Raw genomic sequence first — 26,032 nt, 5'->3', positions numbered from 1 at the left:
GTCCATGGGATTCTCTAGGCAAGAATACTGGAGTGGGTTGCCATTTCCTTCTCTACACTCTTTAAGTATAGGAAATGTCTATTTGTTGAAAATTAATTTTTAGGTTTTTGTTATTTAAGGAAAGGTTAAAAAAAATCTTGATTATAATAATTTCCAGATCTTTCTTTTCCAATTGGCTGTATTCTGTTTTCCTTGAAATGAGACTGTGTCTGTGTACTTACCTCATTTTCTGTATACTTGTTCCTCCTGAAACAAAATAAAATTTCTATTGGATCATACATGTTCTTCTCCTACAGATTCTCCCTTCCACATTATTCTGACTTAATTTGCCTTCCGTATATCTTTTTTCATAACCATTTATATAGAGAGAGTTATACTTTACTTTTTATATATAAAAGTATATTATATACTTTTTAATGTATATATTATACTTTATATCTGCTTATCTTGTCTTGATGGCTCTTGGGTTATATCTTTGCTCCATTTCAAACTCTGCAGCCTTTATCTTCAGAAACCAGTGACTAGACTGTCTGTGATCATCAGGAAAAAGATTGTGAGAAATTTTAGTAAAAAAAAAATAGTTGGATATTTTAAAATTTAGAGGCTCTTTTACATAAAAATTATTCTATTAAAATATCTGTATATACAAAAGAAAAATGAAACATAGATGTTCAGTTTTAAAAAGTATAACAGTGAATCCCCACTCCCAAGCTGAAAAAATAGAACTTTATCAGTATTTTCACACTACTTGTCAGCTGCTCCTTAATGGCAATATCTCTTTATAAATACTTTCATAAATTTGGTGTTTCCTATTTCCTGATCATTTTATATCAGGAATTTGTATATATCATTTATATATATACATATTTTGTGTAAATATTTGTATACATAACAGTCTATCACTAAATAATATATTAGCTTTACATTTTTAAGAACCTAAAATAAATGAAATTTAGAGTATATTTATTTTCCACCAAGTATTTTGTTTACTTATAATCCCCACACTTGGTATTATAATAGATGTGAAATTAAATCTCACTATGGTTTGAATCTGTGTTCTGATTATCAATGAGGTATGAGTATATTTTCATACATTTATTAACCAGTAGTATTTCCTTCTCTGTACCTGTTTGCCCTTTGCCAGTCTTTTGTCAGGTTATCTTTTTTTCCTTTTTCTATGTAAGTCCTTTGTTGTTGATTTGTCCTTTGCCACCTTGTGATGTGACTTTGCTCTCTTGATGGTATATTTTAGTAAACAATTTCATATTTAAAAATAGTCAAGTTAATATTTTCCTCTTTATGGTTTGTGCTCTTTGTATTTTAAGAAATCTTTCTCTATCTCATTTATATAGTTTTCTCTTATAATATTTGGTTTTAAATTTTTGCATGTCTCTTTTTCATTTTTTAAATTGTGGTAAAATACACATAACATAAAATTTACTCTCTTAACCATTTTCAAGCGTACAGTTCAGTGGTACTGAGTTGTTAATACCACCTCCACCACCATCCATCTCCAGAGTTCTTTTCATCTTGCAAAGCATCTGTATCCATTAAATACTAACTCCTCATTCCTTCTCTTCCCCGCTCCTGGCAACCAGCATTCTACTTACTGCCTCTATAAGTGTTGACTACTCTCAGTATCTTAAGTGGAATCAAATATCTATCTTTTTATGACTGGATTATTTCACTTAGTTTTATCTATGTTGTAGCATATGTCAGAATTTTCTTCCTTTTTAAAACTGAGTAATGTTTCATTTGGGACTTCCCTGGTAGCGAATCTGCCTGCAATGCAGGAGACCCTGGTTTGATTTCATTGACTATATATATATCACATTTTGATTATCCATTCATTTGTTAGGAAGCACTTGTGTTGCTTCCACATTTTATCATTTATAAATAATGCTATTGTAAGCATGGGTGTTTATATATCTCTTTGAGACCCTGCTTTCAGTTCTTCAGACATATACCTAGAACTAGAACTGCTGAATCATATAGGAGTTAATAGTTTTAATTTCTTGGAGCTACTGTGCTATATTCCACAGTGGCTGTGCCACGTTCCCATTAACAGTGCACAAGGATTTACTTCCTCTACATCCTCATCAACACTTGTTTTTTTGAATAGTAGCCATCCTGATAGGTGTGAGGTGGTATCTCATTGTGGTTTTTATTTGCATTTCATTTCCTAATTTCTCTTATTTCTCCTTTCATTCATTGGGTGTTTATGAGTATGCTGCTTAATTTCCACAGATTTGTGAATTTTCTAATTTTACTTCTGTTACTTATCTCTAACTTCATTCTACTGTGTATTGGAGAAAATATTTTATATGATATCTGTCTTTTAAAAATCTGCCAAGATTTAATTTGTGGTCTAACATATGGTCTATCCTAGAGAATGTCCTATATGTACTTGAGAAAAATGTCTATTCTGTTTTTAGGTAGAATGTTCTGTATAAGTCTGTTAGATCTAGTTGATTTACTATGTTCAAATTCTCTTTTCCGTTGCTTATCTTCTGTCTGATTGTTCAATCCATTATGAGTGTGGGGTATTGAAATCTCTAGCTTAACACTTCACATATTTTGATGGCCTGTTATTAGATGTATACATTTTTGTAATTGTTATACATTCTTACTGTAATGAACCTTTTAGTAATGTATACTGTCCTACTTTGTTTCTTTAAAACTTTTTCAGTTAAACTCTATTTTGTCTGTATATTAATATAGTCAGCCCTGTTCTCCTTTGCTTACTGGATACATTAAATTTTTCCATCCTTTCACTTTCAGCTTATTTATGTCTTTGGATTTAAAGTGAATCTCTTATAGACAATGCAGAGTTGGATCATGTTTTTTAATCCATTATACCACTGTCTTTTGATTAGAGAGCGTAATCCATATATATTTAACATTACTTACAGATAAGAAGAAAGTGGGGAAAACCACTAGACCACTCAGGTATGACCTAATTCAAATCCCTTATGATTATACAGTGGAGGTGAGAAATAGGTTTAAGGGACTAAATCTGATAGACAGAGTGCTTGATGAACTATGGACGGAGGTTCATGACATTGTACAGGAGACAGAGATCAAGACCATCCCCAAGAAAGAGAAATGCAAAAGAGCAAAATGGCTGTCTGAGGAGGTCTTACAAATAGCTGTGAAAAGAAGAGAAGCAAAAAGCAAAGGAGAAAAGGAAAGATATACCCATATGAATGCAGATTCCAAAGACTAGCAAGGAGAGATAAGAAAGCCTTCCTCGGTGATCAATGCAAAGAAATAGAGGAAAACGATAGAATAGGAAAGACTAGAGATCTCTTCAAGAAAATTAGAGATACGAAGGGAACATTTCATGCAAAGATGGGCTCAATAAAGGACAGAAATGGTATGAACCTAACAGAAGCAGAAGATATTAAGAAGAGGTGGCAAGAATACACAGAAGAACTGTACAAAAAAGATCTTTACGACCTAGATAATCACAATGGTGTGATCACTCACCTAGAGCCAGACATCCTGGAATGTGAAGTCAAGTGGGCCTTAGGAAGTATCACTACGAACAAAGCTAGTGGAGGTGATGGAATTCCAGTTGAGCTATTTCAAATCCTAAAAGATGATGCTGTGAAAGTGCTGCATTCAATATGTCAGCAAATTTGGAAAACTCAGCAGTGGCCACAGGACTGGAAAAGGTCAGTGTTCATTCCAATCCCAAAGAAAGGCAATGCCAAAGAATGCTCAAACTACCACATAGTTGCACTCATCTCACACACTAGTAAAGTAATGCTCAAAATTCTCCAAGTCAGGCTTGGAATCAGTAATACGTGAACTGTGAACTTCCAGATGTTCAAGCTGGTTTTAGAAAAGGCAGAGGAACCAGAGATCAAATTGCCAACATCCGCTGGATCATCAAAAAAGCAAGAGAGTTCCAGAAAAACATCTATTTCTGTTTTATTGACTATGCCAAAGCCTTTGACTGTGTGGATCACAATAAACTGTGGAAAATTCTGAAAGAGATGGGAATACCAGACTATCTGACCTGCCTTCTGAGAAACCTGTGTACAGGTCAGGAAGGGACAGTTAGAACTGGACATGGAACAACAGACTGGTTCCAAATAGGAAAAGGAGTACGTCAAGGCTGTATATTGTCACCCTGCTTATTTATCTTCTATGCAGAGTATATCATGAGAAACGCTGAGCTGGAAAGTGAAGCACAAGCTGTAATCAAGATTGCCAGGAGAAATACCGATAACCTCAGATATGCAGATGACACCCCCCTTATGGCAGAAAGTGAAGAGGAACTAAAGAGCCTCTTGATCAAAGTGAGAGTGAAAAAGTTGGCTTAAAGCTCAACATTGAGGAAACTAAGATCATGGCATCTGGTCCCATCACTTCATGGCAAATAGATGGAGAAACAGTGGAAACAGTGGCTGACTTTATTTTTGGGGGCTCCAAAATGACTGCAGATGGTGATTGCAGCCATGCAATTAAAAGACACTTACTCCTTGGAAGAAAAGTTAGGACTAACCTAGAAAGCATATTAAAAAGCAGAGACATTACTTTGTCAACAAAGGTCCGTCTAATGAAGGCTATGGTTTTTCCTGTGGTCATGTATGGATGTGAGAGTTGGACTGTGAAGAAGGCTGAGCGCCGAAGAATTGATGCTTTTGAACTGTGGTGTTGGAGAAGACTCTTGAGAGTCCCCTGGACTGCAAGGAGATCCAACCAGTCCATCCTAAAGGAGCTCAGTCCTGGGTGTTCATTGAAAGGACTGATGTTGAAGCTGAAACTCCAATACTTTGGCCACCTGATGTGAAGAGCTGACTCATTTGAAAAGACCCTGATGCTGGGAAAGATTGAGGGCAAGAGGAGAAGGGGACAACAGAGGATGAGATGGTTAGATGGCATCACTGACTTGATGGACATGAGTTTGGGTAAATTCTGGAAGTTGGTGATGGACAGGGAGGCCTGCTGTGCTGAGGTTCATGGGGTCACAAAGAGTCGGATACGACTGAGTGACTGAACTGAACTGAAATGATAAGGAAAAATTTACTTCTGTCATATTGCTATTTGGTTTCTATATGCCTGATATCATTTTTTGTTCTTTATTTTTAGCTTTTGGTGTTCAAGTTTTTTGGAAAGCCCCATTGGAATTTTTTACATTAAAATTGCATCCAATTTGTAGATTGGTAGAATCAAGATATTTTACTATATTAAATATTCCCATCCATGACATATTTCTTCATTTATTTAACTTTTGTTTCTTGATATATTGCAGTAGTTTTAAAACTTTACTTGAAGGGCTTGCTTGTCATTTGTTATTATAGTTTTATTCTTCTATTTTTTGTCATTATGAATTTTCCCCTACTATAATCATCACTCAGTATCTGTGGGGGATTGGTTCCAGGAGCGTCTGCAGAAGCCAAAATCCACAGATGCTCAAGTCCCATCGTCTGCCTTTCATATTTGTGGGTTCTGCTTAGACACAGTCAGCCAACCTTGAATTGTAAAGATAGCACATGATTCACAGTTGGTTGAATCCATGGATGAAGAGTTTCCCAGTATGGAGAGCCAACTGTGTATTCATTGAAAAAAACCCATGTAAAAGTAGACCTGCACAGTTCAAACCTGTGTTGTTGGTATCAATTGTGTGTGTGTGTGTGTGTGTGTGTGTGTATGGCTATTAATAGTATATAAGATGCATTCGATCTTTACATATTCATCTTATATCTAGCAATCTTGCTAAACTTTCATATTAGTTCAACTAAATTGCCTTTTGATTTTTTAGGATTTTGTACAGAAAAAACCTATCATTTGCAGTTGTTATTGCGTCATTCATTCCTTTTTAATCTTTGTCTTTTATGTACTTTTCTTGTCTTAATCAGATTAAGAATATTCTCTTTTATTCCTAAGGAATATTTTTAAGAAATCATCACTGGATATTAAATTATAATCACTACTTTTCTGTAATTATTGAGATAATCATATGACTTTTATCTTTAATTTTTTAATATGTTTAATTATATTGGAAGATCTTCTTTGTTGAACTGATCTTGCATTCCTGGAATAAACCCAAGTTAGGCATATTGTTACCTTTTTTAATACATTGCTGGATTTGCTAATCTTTTAATGTTATTTCCAAACATGTTTACAACTAATTTTCTTTTTTTATTCTTTCCTTGTCTGCTTTGGTATCAAGGTTATAGTAACTTTATAAAATGAGAAGGGGGAATTTTTTCCTTTTCTTTTTGATTCTCTGGAAGCATTTATATGAGATTGGTGGTTTAGAGTGGTAGTTTAGTCGCTAAGTTGTGTCCAACTCTTGCAACCCCATGGACTGTAGCCTGCAAGGTTCCTCTTGTCCATGGGATTTCCCTGGCAAGAATAGTGGAGTTGATTGCCATTTCCTTCTCCATAGGATCTTCCCAATTGCACCCTGGTCTCCTGTATTTGCAGGCAGATTCTTTACAGACTAAGCCACCAGGAAAGCCTGTATGAGATTAGAATGACTCAGTTTAGGAAAACTAGTCTATTAAACCATCTGGACCTGCTGTCTTCTTTATAGTAAGATTTTGAACTATTGATTCAACTTCCATATTGGTTATAGAACAAATAAAACTTTCTGTTTGTTCTTGAGTCAGATTTAATAATTTGCATTTTTCTTGGAATCTGTCCATTTTGGCAACTTGCATGAGGTTGTTTTTAATTCTCTGTTATTTTCCCTGCTTAATTTTAATCTGTTATTTTCCTCATTGTATTCTTTGTTGTTAATTTCTCCTTTTTTCTTTTTATATTTACCTAGTTTTTGTGCATCTCTCTCAATTCCATCTTGTACTTTCTTTGATTTCATTCTATATTCTCTCTTTAGCTTAACAAGTTGGATACTAAGCTCATTTATTTTGAGCTTGTCTTCTTTTTCTAATGTATGCATTTAGGGCTATAGATTTTTGCTAAATATAAATTTTGCTGTATCCTAGATATATTGAGATACAGTAGATTCATTTTCAATCAGTTTGAAGTATTTTAAATGTTCACAGTGATTTCTTTCTTTACCTATGAATATATAGAAAGTACATTTTTGTTATTAATTTCAAACTTAATTTTATTCTAGTCAGAGTATATGTTGTACAGTAGCACCACTTTCTGTGGTGATAGAAACATTCTGTTGGGTTGGCCCAAAAGTTTCTTCAGTTTAAAGTAAAAATAAAAGACAAATTTTTCATTTTCACCAAGAACTTTATTGAAGTTTTGTTCCACTGCCTTCTGCCATTTTTCAGACAGTTTCATAATTCTCTTCCTAAAACATTTTTTGAGCAAAGAACCAATATAGGTGATTTTTATGGTCTTCCGGGAAATTGAACTTTTTTCCACAAAGAGAATTTTGTAAAGACCAAAATAAATGGACATCCACAGGTGCGATGTCTGATGAATGTGGTGGATGAATCAGAACTTCCCAGCCAAGCTGTAGCAGTTTTTGCCTGGTCATCAAAGAAATATGTGATCTTACATTGTACTGATGGAAGATTATGTGTTTTCTGTTGACTAATTCCAGATACTTTTTGTCAAGTGCTGCTTTCAGCAGGTGTAAATGAGAGCAGCCCTTGTTGGAATTAATCTTTTGGTTTTCTGAAAGGTCTGTATAGTCAAGACTATGGTCTTTCCAGTAGTCATATATGATTGGGAGAGCTGGACCATAAGGAAGGCAGAGTGCCAAAGCATTGATGCTTTCAAACTGTGGTGCTGGAGAAGACTCTTGTGAGTCCCTTGGACAGCAATGAGATCAAACCAGTCAATCTTAAAGGAAATCAACCCTGAATACTCATTGGAAGGACTGGAGCTGAAGCTCCAGTACTTTGGCCACCTGATGCGAACAGTTGACTCATTGGAAAAGACCTGGTTGCTGGGAAAGATTGAAGGCAGAAGGAGAAGAGGGTGACAGAGGGTGAGATGGTTGGATGGCATCACTGATGCAATGGACATGAACTTGGGCAAACTCTAGGAGACGGTGAGGGACAGGGAAGCTTGGCATACTGCAGTCCATGGGATCGCAGAGTCAGACATGACTTGGCAACTGAACAACAGCAGTAAAGAGCTCATAATAGAGGACTCCTTTCCAATTCCACCATATACACAACATCACCTTGGATGAAGACTGGCCTTTTCTGTGGTTGGTGGTAGTTCATTTCACTTGCCCCACAATCTCTTCCATTCCACATGATTGTTCAGTATCCACTTTTCATTGCATGTCACAATTTAAAAACAGAACTTTTCATTATGTTTTAGTAGAGAATTACATGAGGCAATATGGTCAAGAAGAGTTTTGCTTAACTCATGTGGAACCCAAACATCAAAGTGAGTAACATAACATAACCAAGCTGGTGCAAATGATTTTCAGCACTTGATTTGGGTATTTTGAGTGTATCCGCTATCTCCCAAGTGGTATAATTGATTGTTCTCAATTTATATCTTGATTCATTTGTTGTCAAATTGTTGATGCCCATCTGAAGAGAAATCTCCAGCACAAAAACATGTTTGATCAGTCACAGCACCTTCTCTGTATACTGCACAAATCTTTTTTTGCATTTCAGTTTTGGTTTTACCTTTCTTATAACAATAAAGCAAGATATGCTGAAAAAACTGCTTTTTTCTTCCATCTTCAGTATTAAAATGGCTACACAAAAATCCATCAATTTTTGATTTTGTTTAAATGCTCACTGATATGACTACTATCATAATACAGTCTAACAAAATTGTCTTCAACGAAGTTAAACACAAGTGCTGCTAGAGCTGTCTTACAGAAAAAAACCAAACAGATCTTTTGGCCAGCCCAATATATCTGTACTATCCAATGTGGTAACTTCTAGCCATATGTGTCTTTTGAGCATTTGAAGTATAGCCAGTGAGAATAAGAACCACACACTTTGTTTTTATTTAATTTTAATTAATTTAACTTAAATAGTCATATGTGATTAGTGGCTGCAATATTGGGCATTTTGGATTCATAGAATAGCTGGTTGTGAACTTTGTTGAAACTTGTTTTTTGTCCTACTACATGTTTAATTTTTAGAAATACTCCTTGTAAGTTTGTTTTTTTTTAATATACTTATCTTTAATTTTATTTTATATATATATTTTTTAGCAGATTGGAAATTTGATTTATTTATTTATTTATTTTAAATTTTAAAATCTTTAATTCTTACATGCATTCCCAAACATGAACCCCCCTCCCACCTCCCTCCCCACAACATCTCTCTGGGTCATCCCCATGCACCAGCCCCAAGCATGCTGCACCCTGCGTCAGACATAGACTGGCGATTCAATTCTTACATGATAGTATACGTGTTAGAATGCCATTCTCCCAAATCATCCCACCCTCTCCCTCTCCCTCTGAGTCCAAAAGTCCGTTATACACATCTGTGTCTTTTTTCCTGTCTTGCATACAGGGTCGTCATTGCCATCTTCCTAAATTCCATATATATGTGTTAGTATACTGTATTGGTGTTTTTCTTTCTGGCTTACTTCACTCTGTATAATTGGCTCCAGTTCCTTGTAAGTTTGAATAGCACTTTTTGTTTACTAATTGTTGATGCAGTGTGCTATGTATGTTGATTAGCTCGGGCTTGTTAAATGTATTGCTTATATCTTCCAAACTCTTAACTGATTTCTGGACTGCTTGATCTACCAGATACTGATATCTGATAGGTACTTTAAAATTATGAAAGGTGTTTTAAGCTGTGACAGTAGATTGGTCAATTTTCTCTTAATATTCCCTTAAGCTTTGTTTATGGATCTTGAGCTAAGTTGTTAGGTGTACACACATGTGGAGTTGTTACATCTTCCTGATGAATTGAGCCTTTTATTTTTATATAGTGAACTTCTTTCTCCTGAGTAATACTTTTTGCCCAAAGGCTATTTTGTCTGTTATTAATATAGATCTTCATATGTCTTTTGCTGATTTAGTTTATGGGCTTACTGAACAGGAGTGGCTGGTGTAGGAGGCTGGCTGACATTCACAAAATGAGTCAGTCACTTTGTCCATCTGATTTTTGAGAACCTCCTCTAACAGTAAATGCCCTTTTTTGAGCATTCACATGGGACCAAATATTCTTATACTCTATGCCCATTCCAAAGGTCCAGGCATATATTTCTTCAAAGTACCTTCAAAATGTTGGCAACTCTCTGTGTGAATTGGTGCAGTTCTGTTCCTTTGACATATGCTGCAAGCCTCATAGGTACTCTTTGCTCACGTATCTGTCCACTCTGTTAGAAGATAGTCAAAGGTTTCTTCTTCACTCTTGCCTCCAAATGTCATGAGTGTCTTTCATGGGCAAAATCTAAACCAGAATCCAGCTAAGAAGAAATTGTAAGAATTGTAGTACTATAGTTTCCACACTTCCAGTGTCTGCCATATAGAGAAGAGCTTAGAATGGTGGAGATAGACCTGAGCATGACACAGATGATGTTCAGCAGAAGGAGTAACCACCCATTTTCAAAATAGCTGACTCAGAGATGATTAAAGGGTGAGACAGTTCCTTAGAAACTACATAGTAAAACTGCATGTGGATTTGTTTGTTTTCTTTCATTGGAATTAACACTTCCCATCTGCTTTTTTCCTTAAAATATGGAACATATTTTCTCATGATTAGGTATTTTTCTATAACATGCTTTCAGATGGCTCCATATTCTGCAGAGTATAGCTGTGGCATAATTTATTTACAATACCCTAGAGTTAGAGATTTAGATTGTTTCCAATTTTTTGTTAAATAAATAATGCTGTAATGAACCTTTATGTAGATAAATACATATGCACAATCCTGACATTAATTTCCTTACGATAAATTCCTAGAAATTGAATTGTTTCATTAAAGGGTATATATAGTTTTTAGTGTTTTTTAATGTTCTTAATTCTGAGTGTATATATTTTTTAACCATTGCAAGTTATAAAGGCAGAATGTTTATCTCTTTTTATTTAGATTCTCCTTTTAATTAGCGTTTCTTCAGTTACTGAGAAGACTGAACTTTTTCCCCCTATGTCTATTAACCATTCATTTTTCTTTTTTTTTTCCTTTTTCTTTTTTGTTGTCGTTCAGTCGCGAAGTCGTGTCTGACTCTGCCACCCCATGAACTGCAGCATGCCAGGCTTCCCTGTCCTTCGCTATCTCCTGGAGTTGCTCAAACTCATGTCCACTGAGTCAGTGAGGCCATCCAAGTATCTCATCCTCTGTCACCCCTTTCTCCTTTTGCTTTCAATCTTTCCCATCAGCAGGGTCTTTTCCAATGAGTTCGTTCTTCACATCAGGTGGCCAAAGTATTGAAGCTTCAGCTTCAGCACCAGTCCTTCCAATAAATATTCAGGGTTGATTTCCTTTAGGATTGAAGTCTTTTCATGTACATACATGAATATATGAAATATATGTGTATATATAGTTTATATGTATATATACATAAAATGCCCTAATCACGATGGCATTGTTCTTCTAGAGACATTACTGTTTATGGAATGCTTTTGGATTCAGTAAAAATAAACAGCCTGCTATATAATTTGTTTCATCGAAGCTCTGAAGTTGCAGGAGCTGCATTATTCCTTGTAACCTCATCCTCAAATGTGTTGTTAATAGCAGAACAATTTGAGAATCTGCATAGTAGTGTTTTGTGGTCTGTTATGTGTAATCATCTCATTGTAACTTAAATCTCTACTCTCGCTGAAACAATCTTAAAGTTCATTTTATGAGTTAATTTGTGTTTGTTTCTTCAACTCCATTTGTCCCTTTCTGAGTAAATATCCTTTGGCCATGTTTTTGGAAGTCAGTCTCAGGTGCTCATTCAAATGTTTTCTCTGTCACTCTTCAACTTCTACTGTTTGAAAAGATTTAATAGTTTAAGAAGAAGCAATATTTCCTTCTAATTTCAGTTGCCAAGAGACAGTTTGCTAGGTGCTATGTCTTTTCTCTATAAAAACTTCAATATACTCAGAGTTAGTCATCTTTCAGGGTTTGATTTTTGCTGGAGAGATGAAGTATAGAGTTTACAATTAAAATTAGAAATACACACCACAGCATTTTCAGTATATTGAAATGATTATTCTCTATAAGTTTTTGAAGTTCCTTTTCAACATATCTTAATTCAGTAGCTGAGTGGCCAGCTTCCATTGATTTAAAACATCACATAGAACAGAAAAGTCCCTAAAACCCCTTTACTGAGTATAAGATTCAATATGTAAAAAGGTGAAATGATATATATTTTTTGGTTCTCTCCTTGTAAGCTGTACATTTGTATTATTCATAGTAAATGCTGATTCCCATCTGATTTGCTTCTGACCTGTTTTCTGCCTTTTAAAGATTTACATAGTGCTCTGAATTGAAACTAAGCTTAGTTTAGCAAAACATATTTGAGAGGGTTAAAATCTGGTGCTAAAGAGACTTGTCATATATTCCAGAGGACTTTTGAATTCTTGCAGAACAAGGATAATATTTATTGCTTAGATAAAGTATAGTTGTGAATAATAAATCAAGCATTAAACTGTTGTTCTTGCTTATACGATATACTCTAATAGCTTTTGGTTATTTTCTGTCAAATTCATAAAAATGTTTATTGAGTACCTACTATGTAAGCTTCTGTTAAACAAGTTTTTACAAAACGTAAGACAGTCTCCGCTCTCCAGATATTTTCAATCTGTTTTCAATTTTGACCTCTTTTTTTCTTCCACAGAAACAAGTTTTTCTAAACAGTTTTTAAAATATTTTGAGACATAATTCATATGCCATATTATTCACTTGTTTAAAGATGTGTAATTCAGTGGCTTTTTAGTGTATCCAGAGCTATTCCTTCATTACCACAATTTTAGAACATTTCATTAGCCCCCAAAAGAAAATTTGTACCTCTTAGACATCACCCCCTAATCTGCTTCCACTCCTAGGCAACCACTAAACCACTTTCTGTCTCTGTAGACTTGCCTCTTCTGGACATTTCATATAAATGGAATCATAGAGTATGTGGTCCTTTGTGACTGGCTTCCTTCATTTAACATTGTGTTTTCAAGGTTCATCCATGTTTTAGCCTTTTTTATTGGTGAATAATATTTCATTGTATGGGTAGCCACACTTTTTGGATCCATTTATCAGTTGGTAGACATCTGGGTTGTAGCCTACCTGAATAGTTTTATATGTAGATGTTGATTACCATTAATATATATATCTAGATTGTACAGTAGGTTTCAGCTAGGGAGTCTTTAACTTTAGATGAGATACAAACTAATGATTATATATTTATGACTATACAGATTCATTTCTGTTAATAACAAAATATTCCTGTATTTTTAAAAGTTTCCTAACCAAAAAGGAATATTTTATATGGCAGTTGGCTTACATTGTAATGAGACATTTTCCTGTAAACTGCCTCATTATTTTAAAGTCACAACTCAGGTATTTATTTTATTTTACAGCATGCTTACATCACACTTAATATATAATCTCCTTCCTCTTCAGTAAGCCTACTGGTAGCTCTTCAAAGACCTTGGACATCTAAACTACAAGTTCAAAGTTATATATCACATCCACACCTACACGTTAGAGAGGATAATCATGTACAAACATCCACTGATGCCTTTTCTCTTTCTCTCACCCCCAATATCCACTCTGTCCAAGATCCTTTCAGATCTTAATTTGTCTTATTTTGCATAATCTGGCCCTTCATACCTTCCCAAGCTGCTGCCGATAGCTCTACACGCTTTGCTGTTCCTCAAACATGCCAAACACACTCTCCTGAACACTTTTTTCCCCAAATGATACCATACTATAGAATACACACTGTTTTATACCTTGAATTGTTTTATCATAATATACATTGGCAACTGTTTCAAATGAGTTTCTTTATTCTTTATAACTACCTTATACTTCATAGACAAATGAATCATAGTTTATTAATTAGTCCCATGTTGATGGTGATTAACATTGCTTCTGGTATTTTGAATATGTATGAGTCTGTCTGCAGGATGAATTCTTTGAAATGGCATTGGCTGGGTCAAGGAGAATGTGTATTTGTATTTTTGATAATTATGTGTCAAATTGCTGCCTGAAGATGCTATGTCCATTTAAATTCCCACCTGCAGTATCTGAGAATATAGATTCACATCCCAGTTAATGAAAGGAATTATCTCTGAACTTTATAAATCTATTATATAAAAATGTATCAATATATTTTTCACTTTTCATTTGCATGAGAATGAATCGCTTGATGAAAGTGAAAGAGGAGAGTGAAAAAGTTGGCTTAAAGCTCAACATTCAGAGAACTAAGATGATGGCATCTGGTCCCATCACTTTATGGCAAATAGATGGGGAAACAGTGGACATGGTGGCTGACTTTATTTTTCTGGGCTCCAAAATCACTGCAGATGGTGACCGCAGCCATGAAATTACAAGACACTTACTCCTTGGAAGAAAAGTTATGATCAACCTAGACAGCATATTAAAAAGCAGAGATATCACCTTGCCAACAAAGGCTGTGTCAAGGCTGTGGTTTTTCCAGTGGTCATGTATGAATGTGAGAGTTGGACTGTAAAGAAGGCTGAGCACCGAAGAATTGATGCTTTTGAACTGTGGTGTTGGAGAAGACTCTTGAGAGTCCCTTGGATTGCAAGGAGATTCAGCCAGTCCATCCTAAAGGAGATCAGTCCTGGGTGTTCATTGGAAGGACTGATGGTGAAGCTGAAACTCCAATACTTTGGCCACCTGACGCGAAGAGCTGACTCATTTGAAAAGACCCTGATGCTGGGAAAGATTGAGGGCAGGAGGAGAAGGGGACGACAGAGGATGAGATGGTTAGATGGCATCCCCGACTTGATGGGCATGGGTATGTGTGGACTCCGGGAGTTGCTGATGGACAGGGAGGCCCGGTGTGCTGCTATTCATGGGGTCGCAAAGAGTTGGACAAGACTGAGCGACTGAACTGAGTATCATTTCATATGTGTGGAATCATTTGATATTGTGGTTTTTGTTATTTGCTTGTTTGTATCCTTTGTCTGCTTTTCCAATTTCACATTTAAATCTAAGACTTATTTGGAATTGATTTTTATTTATGGTGAGAGCTAGAGTTGAAGGTTCATTTTTTCCCCCCTTATATGAATATCTGGTTGAATTAGCATCATTTATTGAGGATCATACTTTCTTCATTTATTGCAGTTGCACATTGTTTTAAGTCAGCTGCCTGTGTCTTTGTGAGTCTGTTTCTGAAGTCTCTGGTCTTCTCTATTTGTTTACTTGTTTATCCTTGTCACAATATCACTCTGCCTTGATTATTGTAAGTTTTAAGTATCTGTTGGTGTCTGTTAGTGTAAATCCCCCAACTTTGTTTGTCTTTAAGGTTGTCTTTGTATTTTTGGCTCTTAGCCTTTCCATATGAGCTAGTTAATCTTCATAAAAAGGATTTGTACAAGAAAAAAATAAGCTTTTTAGTCAACTAGAAAGATTGCTGAGAATTTTATCGGTATTATAACCAATCAAAGAATCCAGGGGAGCATTGACACATTTATTACAGAGACCCTTCTAATCTGAGAACACATATATACTTCTTTCAGTAATGTTTTATATTTTTCTGTACAAGTCTTAAATATCTTTCATTAGATTTCAGTGGTACATTAGAGTCAGCTCATACTAGATTTTAAGAGCTGACCAGGTGCATCTTTTCCCAGCTCTACACTCAGTGAGTCACTCTGGTAGATTGAATTGGGTCATAGTGGTAGTATTTATAGCACAGAAATTGGCAAATGCTACAAATCAGGACTTTTCCACACCCACCTACCTCTAAGAGCTGATTGTTAAGTATTTACCAGCACATATATTACTAGATGTGTCAGGTTTAATAATGATATGTAAATAGAGTTTAATTGTTTAAAAATTATAATATACAGTAAAATTCAAGGTATAATGTACAGTAAAATTTATTCATATATTTTCCTTAGTTAAGTGTTAGTTCAAGTCTTTTTCCTATTTTTAGTTGGGTTATTTCTTCATTATCATTGAGTTTTGAAAGTCCTTTATGAATTCTGAGTTTTTTTATCAGATATATGATATGCAAATATTTTTTCCAAGTCCGTGGCTTGTCTTTTCATTTTCTAAATAATATCTTTTGAAAAGCAGATATTCTTAATTAATGAAGTCTAGTTTATAATTTTTTCTTTTATGGATGCTACAGTCTGGATATTTGTATCTCCCCAAAATTCATATGTCAAAAACCTAAAGCCCAATGAAATGGTATTAGAAAGTAGGGCCTTTGAGAGGTGATGAGGAAATGAGGGTGGAGCCTTATGAATGGATTTAATGCTCTTAGAAAAGAGATCCCACAGAGCTCTGCAGTCTTTCCCATCATGTGAGGATACAATGAGAAATATGTAACTTGGTAAAAGGCCCTTATCTGACCACGCTGGCACCCTAATCTCAGACTTCCAGCCTGCACAACTATGAAAAAAAAATTTGTTATATATAAGCTAGCCAGTCTGTGGTAGTTTGTTGTAGCAGCCTAAAGATACTAAAACTATGGGTCATGCTTTGGGAATCATATCTAAGAAATCATTGCCAAATACAAGGTCACAAATCTTTTCTTTTACATTTTCTTCCAAAAATTTAGTAGTTTTGGATTTACCTTAAGGTTAGTGATCCATTTTGAGTTAATATTTTGTGTAGAGTGTAATATATCTAGGTTTACTTTCTACATTTAGATATCCTGTGCCATTAACGTTTGTTGTGAAGACTGTTCTTTCTCCATTGAATTACCTTAGCATCTTTGTCACAAATCAGTTGAACATCCTAGAGAAATTAAAACATGTACACATACCAACTTGTACATAAAGTTTATAACAGCATTATTCATTATAGCCAAAAGTGGAAACAACCTAAATGACTATCAACTAATGAATGGATAAACAAAGTATAGTATATTCACACAATGGAATATTATTTGACCATAAAAAATGAAGTACTGACATGTACTGGATAAACCTTGAAAATATTATGCTAAATCAAGAAAAGCCACCAAAAGATCACATCACCTACTGTATAATTCCATTTATATGAAATGTCCAAAATAGGCAAATCTTTGATACACTAATGGTTGCCTAGGGCTGGAGGTAGGTAAGGAAGAATGGGGATGACTGCTAAAGGATGTGTGTATTTGGGAGGTGACCACAATGTTATAAAACTAATCATGGTGATAGTTTGCACAATTATTGAAAACCATCAAATCGATTATTTACTCTAAATGGATAAATTATATGTATGCAAATTATATGCCAGTTAAACTATTACAAAAAGTTAATTGACCAAGAACAAGTCAACTGACTATATATTTGTGAGTGCTTTTCTAAATTTCATTTTGTAACTTTTTGCTGCAAGTATATAACATATAAGAAATCAACTTTATATCTAGAAACTTTGCTAAATTTATTAACTATATATTCTTTTGGATTCTCTGCATACATAATCATGTCATCTGTAGATAATGATATTAGATTTCTTGTTCTCCCGCCCTTTTATCTTTGGTGAATTATCTCACCTGTTGCACTGGCTGATACTTTCAGTGTAATGCTAATTAGAAGTAGTCATCCATGACAGATCCCTAATTTCAGAGAAATCTTCATTATTTCAAAACTAAGTATAATATTAGCTCTACCTGTAGATGCCATTGATCAGGTTAGAGAATTTTCCTTCTATTCCTAATTTGTTGAGTTTCTTTTCAATCAGAAATAAGTGTTACATTTTTATACCTATTTTTATGAATCTGTTGAAATTATTTTCCTTTTTACTTAACATAGCCAATTGCTTGCCTTTGAATGTTAAGCTAACCTTGAATTTCTTTAATAAATAAATACCATGTAGTTGTGATGTATTAGATTTTTTATTGTCTCTGGAGTTGAATTGCTATGTATTTTTAGAACTTTTTGAGTTTAATCTTTAAGAGACACTGGCTTATAATTTTCCTTTTAAAAATATTCTTGACATGTTTTGGTATTATAGTTTTGCTGAAAACACAAAACAAGTTGAGAATGGTGCCTTATTTTTGTTCTCTGGAAGAGTTTGTGTAAAATGCCTATTATTTTTTTCTCTAAATATTTGGAAAAAATTTACCATGGAAGCTCACCAACTGAGCCTGCAGTTTTATTTTGTTTTGTTTTTGCATGAAAATTTTAAAATATGAATTTAGCGAATTTTCCAGATATAAGATTATTTATAGTTTGTATTTATTCTTGTGTAGTTTTTAAAATGATGTTATTTCTTATTTATCTATTTCATTAAAATTATCAAATTATTAACAAAAATTATTCATAATATTCTCATATTATTTTTAAATATAATGTAAGATCTGTGTGATATCTTTTAAAATATCTGATAGTGATAATCTGTGGGAATTTTTCTTTTTTCTTTGACTGGTCTATGATTATTGAATTAATCTTGATTTTCTAGTTTATTGATTTCTGATACTATCTTTATTATTTCTTACCTTTTCTTTGAATTTAGTTTGCCATTCTTTTTCATCTTGAATGGATATTAGATTATGATTTTTCAAACATTTTTCTACTAAATGCATTCCAGGTATAAATTTCCTCTAAGCAAGATTCTAACATGTCATATTTTCTCTCAGTTCAGTTCAGTCGCTCAGTCGTGTCCAACTCTTTGCGACCCCATGAATCGCAGCACGCCAGGCCTCCCTGTCCATCACCAACTCCCGGAGTTCACCCAGACTCACGTCCATCGAGTCAGTGATGCCATCCAGCTATCTCATCCTCTGTCATCCCCTTCTCTTCCTGCCCCCAATCCCTCCCAGCATCAGAGTCTTTTCCAATGAGTCAACTCTTCGCATGAGGTGGCCAAAGTACTGGAGCTTCAGCTTTAGCATCATTCCTTCCAAAGAAATCCCAGGGCTGATCTCCTTCAGAATGGACTGGTTGGATCTCCTTGCAGTCCAAGGGACTCTCAAAAGAGTCTTCTCCAACACCACAGTTCAAAAGCATCAATTCTTCAGCGCTCAGCCTTCTTCACAGTCCAACTCTCACATCCATACATGACCACAGGAAAAACCATAGCCTTGACTAGATGGACCTTAGTCAGCAAAGTAATGTCTCTGATTTTGAATATACTATCTAGGTTGGTCATAACTTTTCTTCCAAGGAGTAGGCGTCTTGTAATTTCATGGCTGCAGTCACCATCTGCAGTGATTTTGGAGCCCAAAAAAATAAAGTCTGACACTGTTTCCACTGTTTCGCCATCTATTTCCCATGAAGTGATGGGACCGGATGCCATGATCTTCATTTTTTGAATGTTGAGCTTTAAGCCAACTTTTTCACTCTCTTCTTTCACTTTCAACAAGAGGCTTTTTAGTTCCTCTTCACTTTCTGCCATCTGAGGTTATTGATATTTCTCCTGGCAATCCTGATGCCAGCTTGTGCTTCTTCCACTCTACTTCTATATAAAGAAGATATTACACGCTAACATTGATTTTAATATTCATATGGAAAGGATCAAACTAGCCACAACCAATAATAAGTAGAAACTAGGAGGGGTTTGCCCACTATTTATAGTGACTTTTCATAAAGCTGTTTTGATTAAGACAATGTAGGATTGCTGCATCAGTTTGCAGATAGACGAATTGATGAATGGATTAAAACATTCATTAGATCATTTAGTGTACAACATTTTCTAATTTATTATGATTTCTTCTTTTATTCCTAGGTTATTTAGAAAGTTACTGCTAATTTCTAGACATTTAGGAATTTTCTAAATATCCTCTTGTTACTGATTTCTATTTTCTCTATTGTCAGAAAACATATATTATTTTAATACTTTGAAGCTTGCTGAGATCTGATTTATGAACTGGTACATGGTCTATTTGGTAATTGCCCCATCTGAACTTTAAAAAATGCATGATTCTGCAATTATTAGATGTCAAATTTGGTCAGGTTGGCTAATGATACAGTTCACATCTTTGACTTTTTTGATATAGTGTCTGAACTTTTAGACAATGGAGAAAAATTCCTAGAAGTATATAATGTACCAAGAGTTTCTCAAGAAGAAATAAAAAGCTTTATTACTACTAATATAATTATAGCATCATAAGTATTAATGAAATTGAGATAGCAGTTACAAATTAATCTCACAAAGAAAATGCTAGACCCAGATAGTTTTATAGGCAAGTCCTAACAAAATGTCATAAAACTATTCAATCCTTTAGTATTCTTTCTGAAGATAGAAACGGAAGAATTTGCTAATTCATTTTGTAAAGCCAATGTAACTTTGTTAATAAACCAATCAGAGACAAAATGAGAAAGGAAAGTCATAGACTCAACTCATTTATGAATCAGTTAAGTTCAGTCACGTCTGACTTTTTGTGACTCCATGGACTGCAGCATGCCAGGCTTCCCTGTCCATCACCAACTCCTAGAGTTTGCTCAAATTCATTTATAAATATAGCTGTATAAATCCTAAACAAATTTAGCAACCTGTATCTAATAGTGTGTAATTAATATTCTGCACCCTGAAAATATTAGATTTATACAAAAGTGAGAAGTTACATTACTCACTACATGGCAACCTGCTCCAGTATTCTTGCCTGGAGAATTCCATGGACAGAGGAGCCTGGTGGGCCACAGTCCAAGGGATCACAAAGAGTCAGACACAACTAAATGACTTAGGTAGGTAATAGATTAAAGAGGAAAAACCATATGGTCATCTCAATAGCTTCAGAGAAGACACTTGATAAAATTCATATTTCCATTTATGATTTTTAAAAATCAGTAGTAAACTAGAAGTAGAAGAGAACTTCCTTAACCTGATAGCATAAAATATATCTATCAGCTCACATCAATTAGAGCAAATGTGACCTCAGATATTGGAGACCCTTGCATTAAAATCAGAAGTTGTGCCCACTAAAATCAATCTGGGAATCTAATCCCAAATTGACAATTACTGTGTGAACGCTAGTATGTATGATCTTGAAAAAGTTATTTAAGCCATCTCCTAATTTCTTCATATATCAAAAATACAGATAATAATAAATAACTTGCTGGAGTATTGAAATAAATAAACACAAGAAAGCATCTGTGGTAGATTGCCTCATACAGGAATTTTTACCTGTTTTTCTTGGTCAAGGCCAGTTACATATTTGGCTCTAGTTTCCTAAGTCTGTAATAATACTTCATATACTAATACATATACCAGCCAGGGTTCTAAGTGTATTACATGTGTATATTAATTCACAACAACTTTATGAGGTAGACACAATGAGGTTAAACAACTTGCCTAAGGTTACTCAGCTAAGAAATGGGGAGGTCTTGATTGGAATCTTGGCCATCTGGTTCCAGAGCCTGTGTTTTTAACCACTACACTATACTGCCTTTCTAAAGAAAGGGGTTGTAGGTTGTATCAGTTATTTATTGCCTGTTATGTTGCATAATAAGTGGTCATAAAACCTCAGGGGCATAGAAGAATGGCATTTATTGATCACATGTTGAAACTGTTGTTAGGCACATCTGTTCGTCTTGACTGGGCTTCCTCATGTGGCCGAGGGTTGACTTGCTGGGGCCCCTGGCTGGAACTGGGCAGTATGCCTCTGCTTCAAGTGTCTCTCATCCTGCAGCAGACTAGTCTAAAGATATTCTCATGATGAACAGCAGAGGTGAAAAAGCACAATGGAAACACACAAGTGCTCCTTCAAGCCTCTGCTGCGTCATGTCTCATCCTCTGCTGTGTCATAAAACAGATCACTTAGCTAACCCCACAGTCAAAGTGGGAGGACATTATGAAGCTACATTAGAAAGGCTACGGATCTAAGAATATATCACTTGACACATTGAAGTTGTTTTATAATATACTACAAATGCCAAAGTCTAGGGTTCAGAAATCCTTATATATTAGGGATGATTTCTAAAATAGGGCCTTTATCAGCAATAGCATTTTTGACAATTAAATACAAAACTTTGAAAACACACATGCATGCACACACATACACAAACACACATAAATTTATAGAAAATAGGCAGAAACTTCTTCCAGGAATATTTAGTTCAACTTATAATCCCAAGGTAGTGGTAGTGATGATGATCATAGCTGACCTTTATGAGCTTGCTGTGTGCCCAGCCTTGTTCTCAGCACTTCACGTGTAACTCCCTTCATCTTTCCAACAGCTCTATTAGATAGATACTATTAATAGTACCTGTTCTGTTTTACAGATGAAGAAACTAAGAGATTTAGTCATTTCCCAGAGTCACCCACCTTGTTTATAAGATCTCCACACAAAGTTAACTTTCAAAAGCTTTTTATTTTTGATTGAATTATATCTAGACCGCTTTGCCATGGATTTGAAGGGCTTCTATAATCTGGCCCTACCCAATTTAATTATCTGTAACTTCCATTGCTACAAAGTATAATTTTAGAATATGTGATTCTGAGTTCCTCTGTGTATTTCTTCCTACACGTGTTCAGCTTTAAAAAGTGCTACAAGCATCCTTAATGAATAATTAAACTAATTTCTAAGGGATGAAGTGTAAACTAAAGTTATTTTATTCTTTTGCTCCAAAAGTAGAGGCCTTTGCTTTGATTTTTTTTTCTCACTCAATAAACAGAGATCTCTGCACTGATTTAGAGCTTTCTTAAAAATAAAATTCTATTTAATTTGGCCACTTGATGAGAAAGACGAGCTGTAAGTCTTTCTGAGATACAATGTAAGTGACAGCATATATGTCAATAAAAGGAGTATTTCTAATTCCACTGTAGAAAGTGAAGAGGAACTGAAGAGCCTCTTTTGAGGGTGAAAGAGGAGACTGAAAAAGCTGGCTTGAAATTCAGCCTTTAAAAAACTGAGATCATGGTATCCAGTCTCATCGCTTCATGGCAGATAGAAGGGTGAAAAATGGAACCAGTGACAGATTTTATTTTCTTGGTCTCCAAAATCACTGTGAACAGTGACTGCAGTCATGAAATTAAAAGATATGCCTTGCAAGGAAAGCTATGACAAACCTCAACAGCATATTAAAAAGCAGAAACATCACTTTGCCGACAACGGTCCATATAGTAAAACCTATGGTGTTTCCAGTAGTTATGTACAGATGTGAGGCTGAGCACCATAGTTTGATACTTTCAATCTGTGCTGGAGAAGACTTTTGAGAGTCCTTTGGACAGCAGGGAGATCAAACCAATCTATCCTAAAGAAAATCAATGTTGAATATTCATTGGAAGGACTGATGTTGAAGCTGAAGCTCCAATACTTTGGCCACCTGATGCAAAGAACCGACCCACTGGAAAAGACCCTGATGCTGGGAAAGATTGAAGGCCAAAGGAGAAGAGGGCAGTAGAGGATGAGATGGTTAGATAGCATCACCGACTCAGTGGACATAAATTTGAGCAAACTCTGGGAGATAGTGGAGGACAAAGGACCCTGGCGTGCTACAGTCCATGAGGTCTCATAGAGTTGGACACAAGTTAGCGACAGAACAGCAAATTCCACCATGCTCCTGTTTCAGATGTTTGAGAGTCAAGCGGTATATCCACATTTCCTGTGTTCTGAGATGATTTCTGAATAAATTCTTATCTTATTCAACAGGTGGGTTTTCAGAAAAGACATATGAATGGAGCTCCGAGGAGGAGGAGCCAGTGAAAAAGGCAGGACCAGTCCAAGTCCTCATTGTCAAAGATGACCATTCCTTTGAATTAGATGAAACTGCTCTAAATCGGATCCTTCTCTCAGAGGCTGTCAGGGACAAGGAAGTCGTCGCTGTATCTGTTGCTGGAGCATTTAGAAAAGGAAAATCCTTCCTAATGGACTTCATGTTGAGATACATGTATAACCAGGTAGGGAAGAAGTTTAAAAAGTTTTCTGATTTCTGTGCTTCTATCACTTTGTGTTTTTATTTAATAGTAGTGTTCAACGTTTCCATTATTATGTTCCCTAAAGATGAACTAGTTTAAAAATGCTATCATGTAACCATTCCAACTCTGGTGCTTTAGGGACCAAGCTATATAGGCCACTTTGTCTGAAGCCGCTTTGCTACATTTCCCTTAGAACATAACACATTTTTAAAAATTCTTCTGAAAATAGACAAGTACAGTGATACAGTTATAAACTTTACATGTTAGTATTTAAAATGTTGAATAACTTTTGTCATAATTTTTATTATAATAATTTTGTGTCTGATATTTACTATGACATTTTTCATACATGCAGCAAAGCTTAAAGAACCTTGCAGTGAATACCTGGATGTGCACTGCTTAGATTGTACCAATAACATTAACATTCTTGCTTTACTACTTTTGCTGTATCCAGCTATTCTTCCCTGTTTCAATCCATTGCTCTGTCTTATTTTTGATTCATTTCAAAGTAAATTGTTGACTTCAGTATTCTTCCGTATAAATATTTCAATATACATCATTATTATGTATTTCAGTATTTATTTAGTGTTTTTCTTTTGTTGTAACATTTACATGTAGTTACATCTGAAGTGTATATCTGCTTTTTGGGGGGAAATGTATATACCTGGGTAGCCCCAAATCCTATCAAGTGTATCTTGCTGTTAACCTCACAAAGTTCTGTCATCTTTTCCCATTCAGTTCTCACCTTTAACCCACCCCCAAAGGCAACCAACACAGTGGTAACATTTGAAATAATAGTGTGGCATAGAAAAGAGGCTTTAAGGGGCATGCAACCAACCAAAAGCAGAAGGATAAATAGGAGATTAGAGTGAGGGAACAGAAAGTTAGAAGTTGAGAGCATACCAGTGTTTTTGTCTACCCTTCTACCCATAGCAATTCAGATGCAAATATGGATGTTGAGGCAGAATAGACATACTACCCAAAGAAACTTTGTGTTGTGCATTTATATAATAATTAACCATTTTGGACTTATCTTTTATATAGGTGAGATATTTTTTAACAACTTTGTAATGTTAACTTTAACATCTTCTATCTCTAGCCTCCAAACAAACCAAGAACAGAATGACCAAAATACATTCAGGCTTTTGAAACAAACAAAATTCTTGCCATTTTCTATTTATGTCATACCAACATTAGTACACTGCTTAACACAGGTAGGAAAACTGAATGAACAAAATTAGAATACTTTCCATTCTTTCAGGTTATGTAGTTCAGGCATAACCATAATTTTAATTGTGAAATAAACATTAGAATGAAATACTTGATAATCCTTCTCATGTTGCTTATGTTAAATAGTATTTGCTCAAATTAAAGTGTAACAGATTTGATTTTGTTGTTCTGCACCTATTGCTCGGTGCTTATCCTCCTGTGATTTGTTCCCTCCTTCCCCAATCTAGAGAAGCATTTGTGTATATTATTATTGTGTATATCTTGACATAATATTCTCTCTCATACCTTTTATTTCTTTGTTTCTGAAATGCCCTCGCTGAGTTTGCTCACCTGGGAAATGCCTAAACATCTTTCAAGTCTTAGCTCTAATATCACTTCTGTGATGTCTTAACTAAGAGTTAGTTGTTTCTTTCTGTATGCTTCCAGTTATGTCTAAAATACACACCCATTTTGGCATGCATGTATCGCATCATAATGCTTTGTTAGCATGTCTGTCCCCCCATTAGGCTGTGAGCTTCCTCTTATCTGGAATGATATCTTTGTATCCGCAGGACGTAACATAGCATGTGACATAAGATTGCTCTTCTATATGAATTGTTTTGAATGTGTAAATAAAGCAATTTTATCAGTATGATAGATGTGTATATGTTGTTTTCCTTTTGTCTAGAGTTGAAGAGGAATGCTAACTGGTACGGGTGAGTAGAAGAACCTGTACTACATATCTAGTTTAATATCATAGACTTTCTTAATTTATAGGAATCAGTTGATTGGATTGGAGATCACAATGAACCATTGACCGGTTTTTCATGGAGAGGTGGGTCTGAACGAGAGACCACAGGAATCCAGATATGGAGTGAAATCTTCCTTATCAATAAACCTGATGGTAAAAAGGTATGATGTGAGCTTCTTAAAGAAAATTGAGTTTTCACTTACTAGCAGTTACCACTTTTCAGGATCCTCAAAAATGC

General features: G+C 35.0%; 1 protein-coding gene across 2 annotated transcripts in view; it reads left to right on the top strand.

The window, feature by feature from the left end:
- Positions 1–26,032, top strand: part of ATL1 (atlastin GTPase 1) — an 86,208-nt gene that overhangs the window by 15,849 nt on the left and 44,327 nt on the right. For both annotated transcript variants that reach the window (XM_018054364.1, XM_005685638.3), the window contains exons 3-4: positions 23,569–23,816; positions 25,821–25,955. In XM_018054364.1, the coding sequence (XP_017909853.1) occupies positions 23,569–23,816; positions 25,821–25,955 (383 nt within the window). The remainder of the gene's footprint in view (positions 1–23,568; positions 23,817–25,820; positions 25,956–26,032) is intronic.

Source organism: Capra hircus, chromosome 10 (assembly GCF_001704415.2).
Source record: "Capra hircus breed San Clemente chromosome 10, ASM170441v1, whole genome shotgun sequence".
Lineage (NCBI taxonomy): Eukaryota > Metazoa > Chordata > Mammalia > Artiodactyla > Bovidae > Capra > Capra hircus.
Note: the sequence above shows the minus strand (reverse complement) of the source record. Positions and strands in the feature narration are given on the sequence as shown.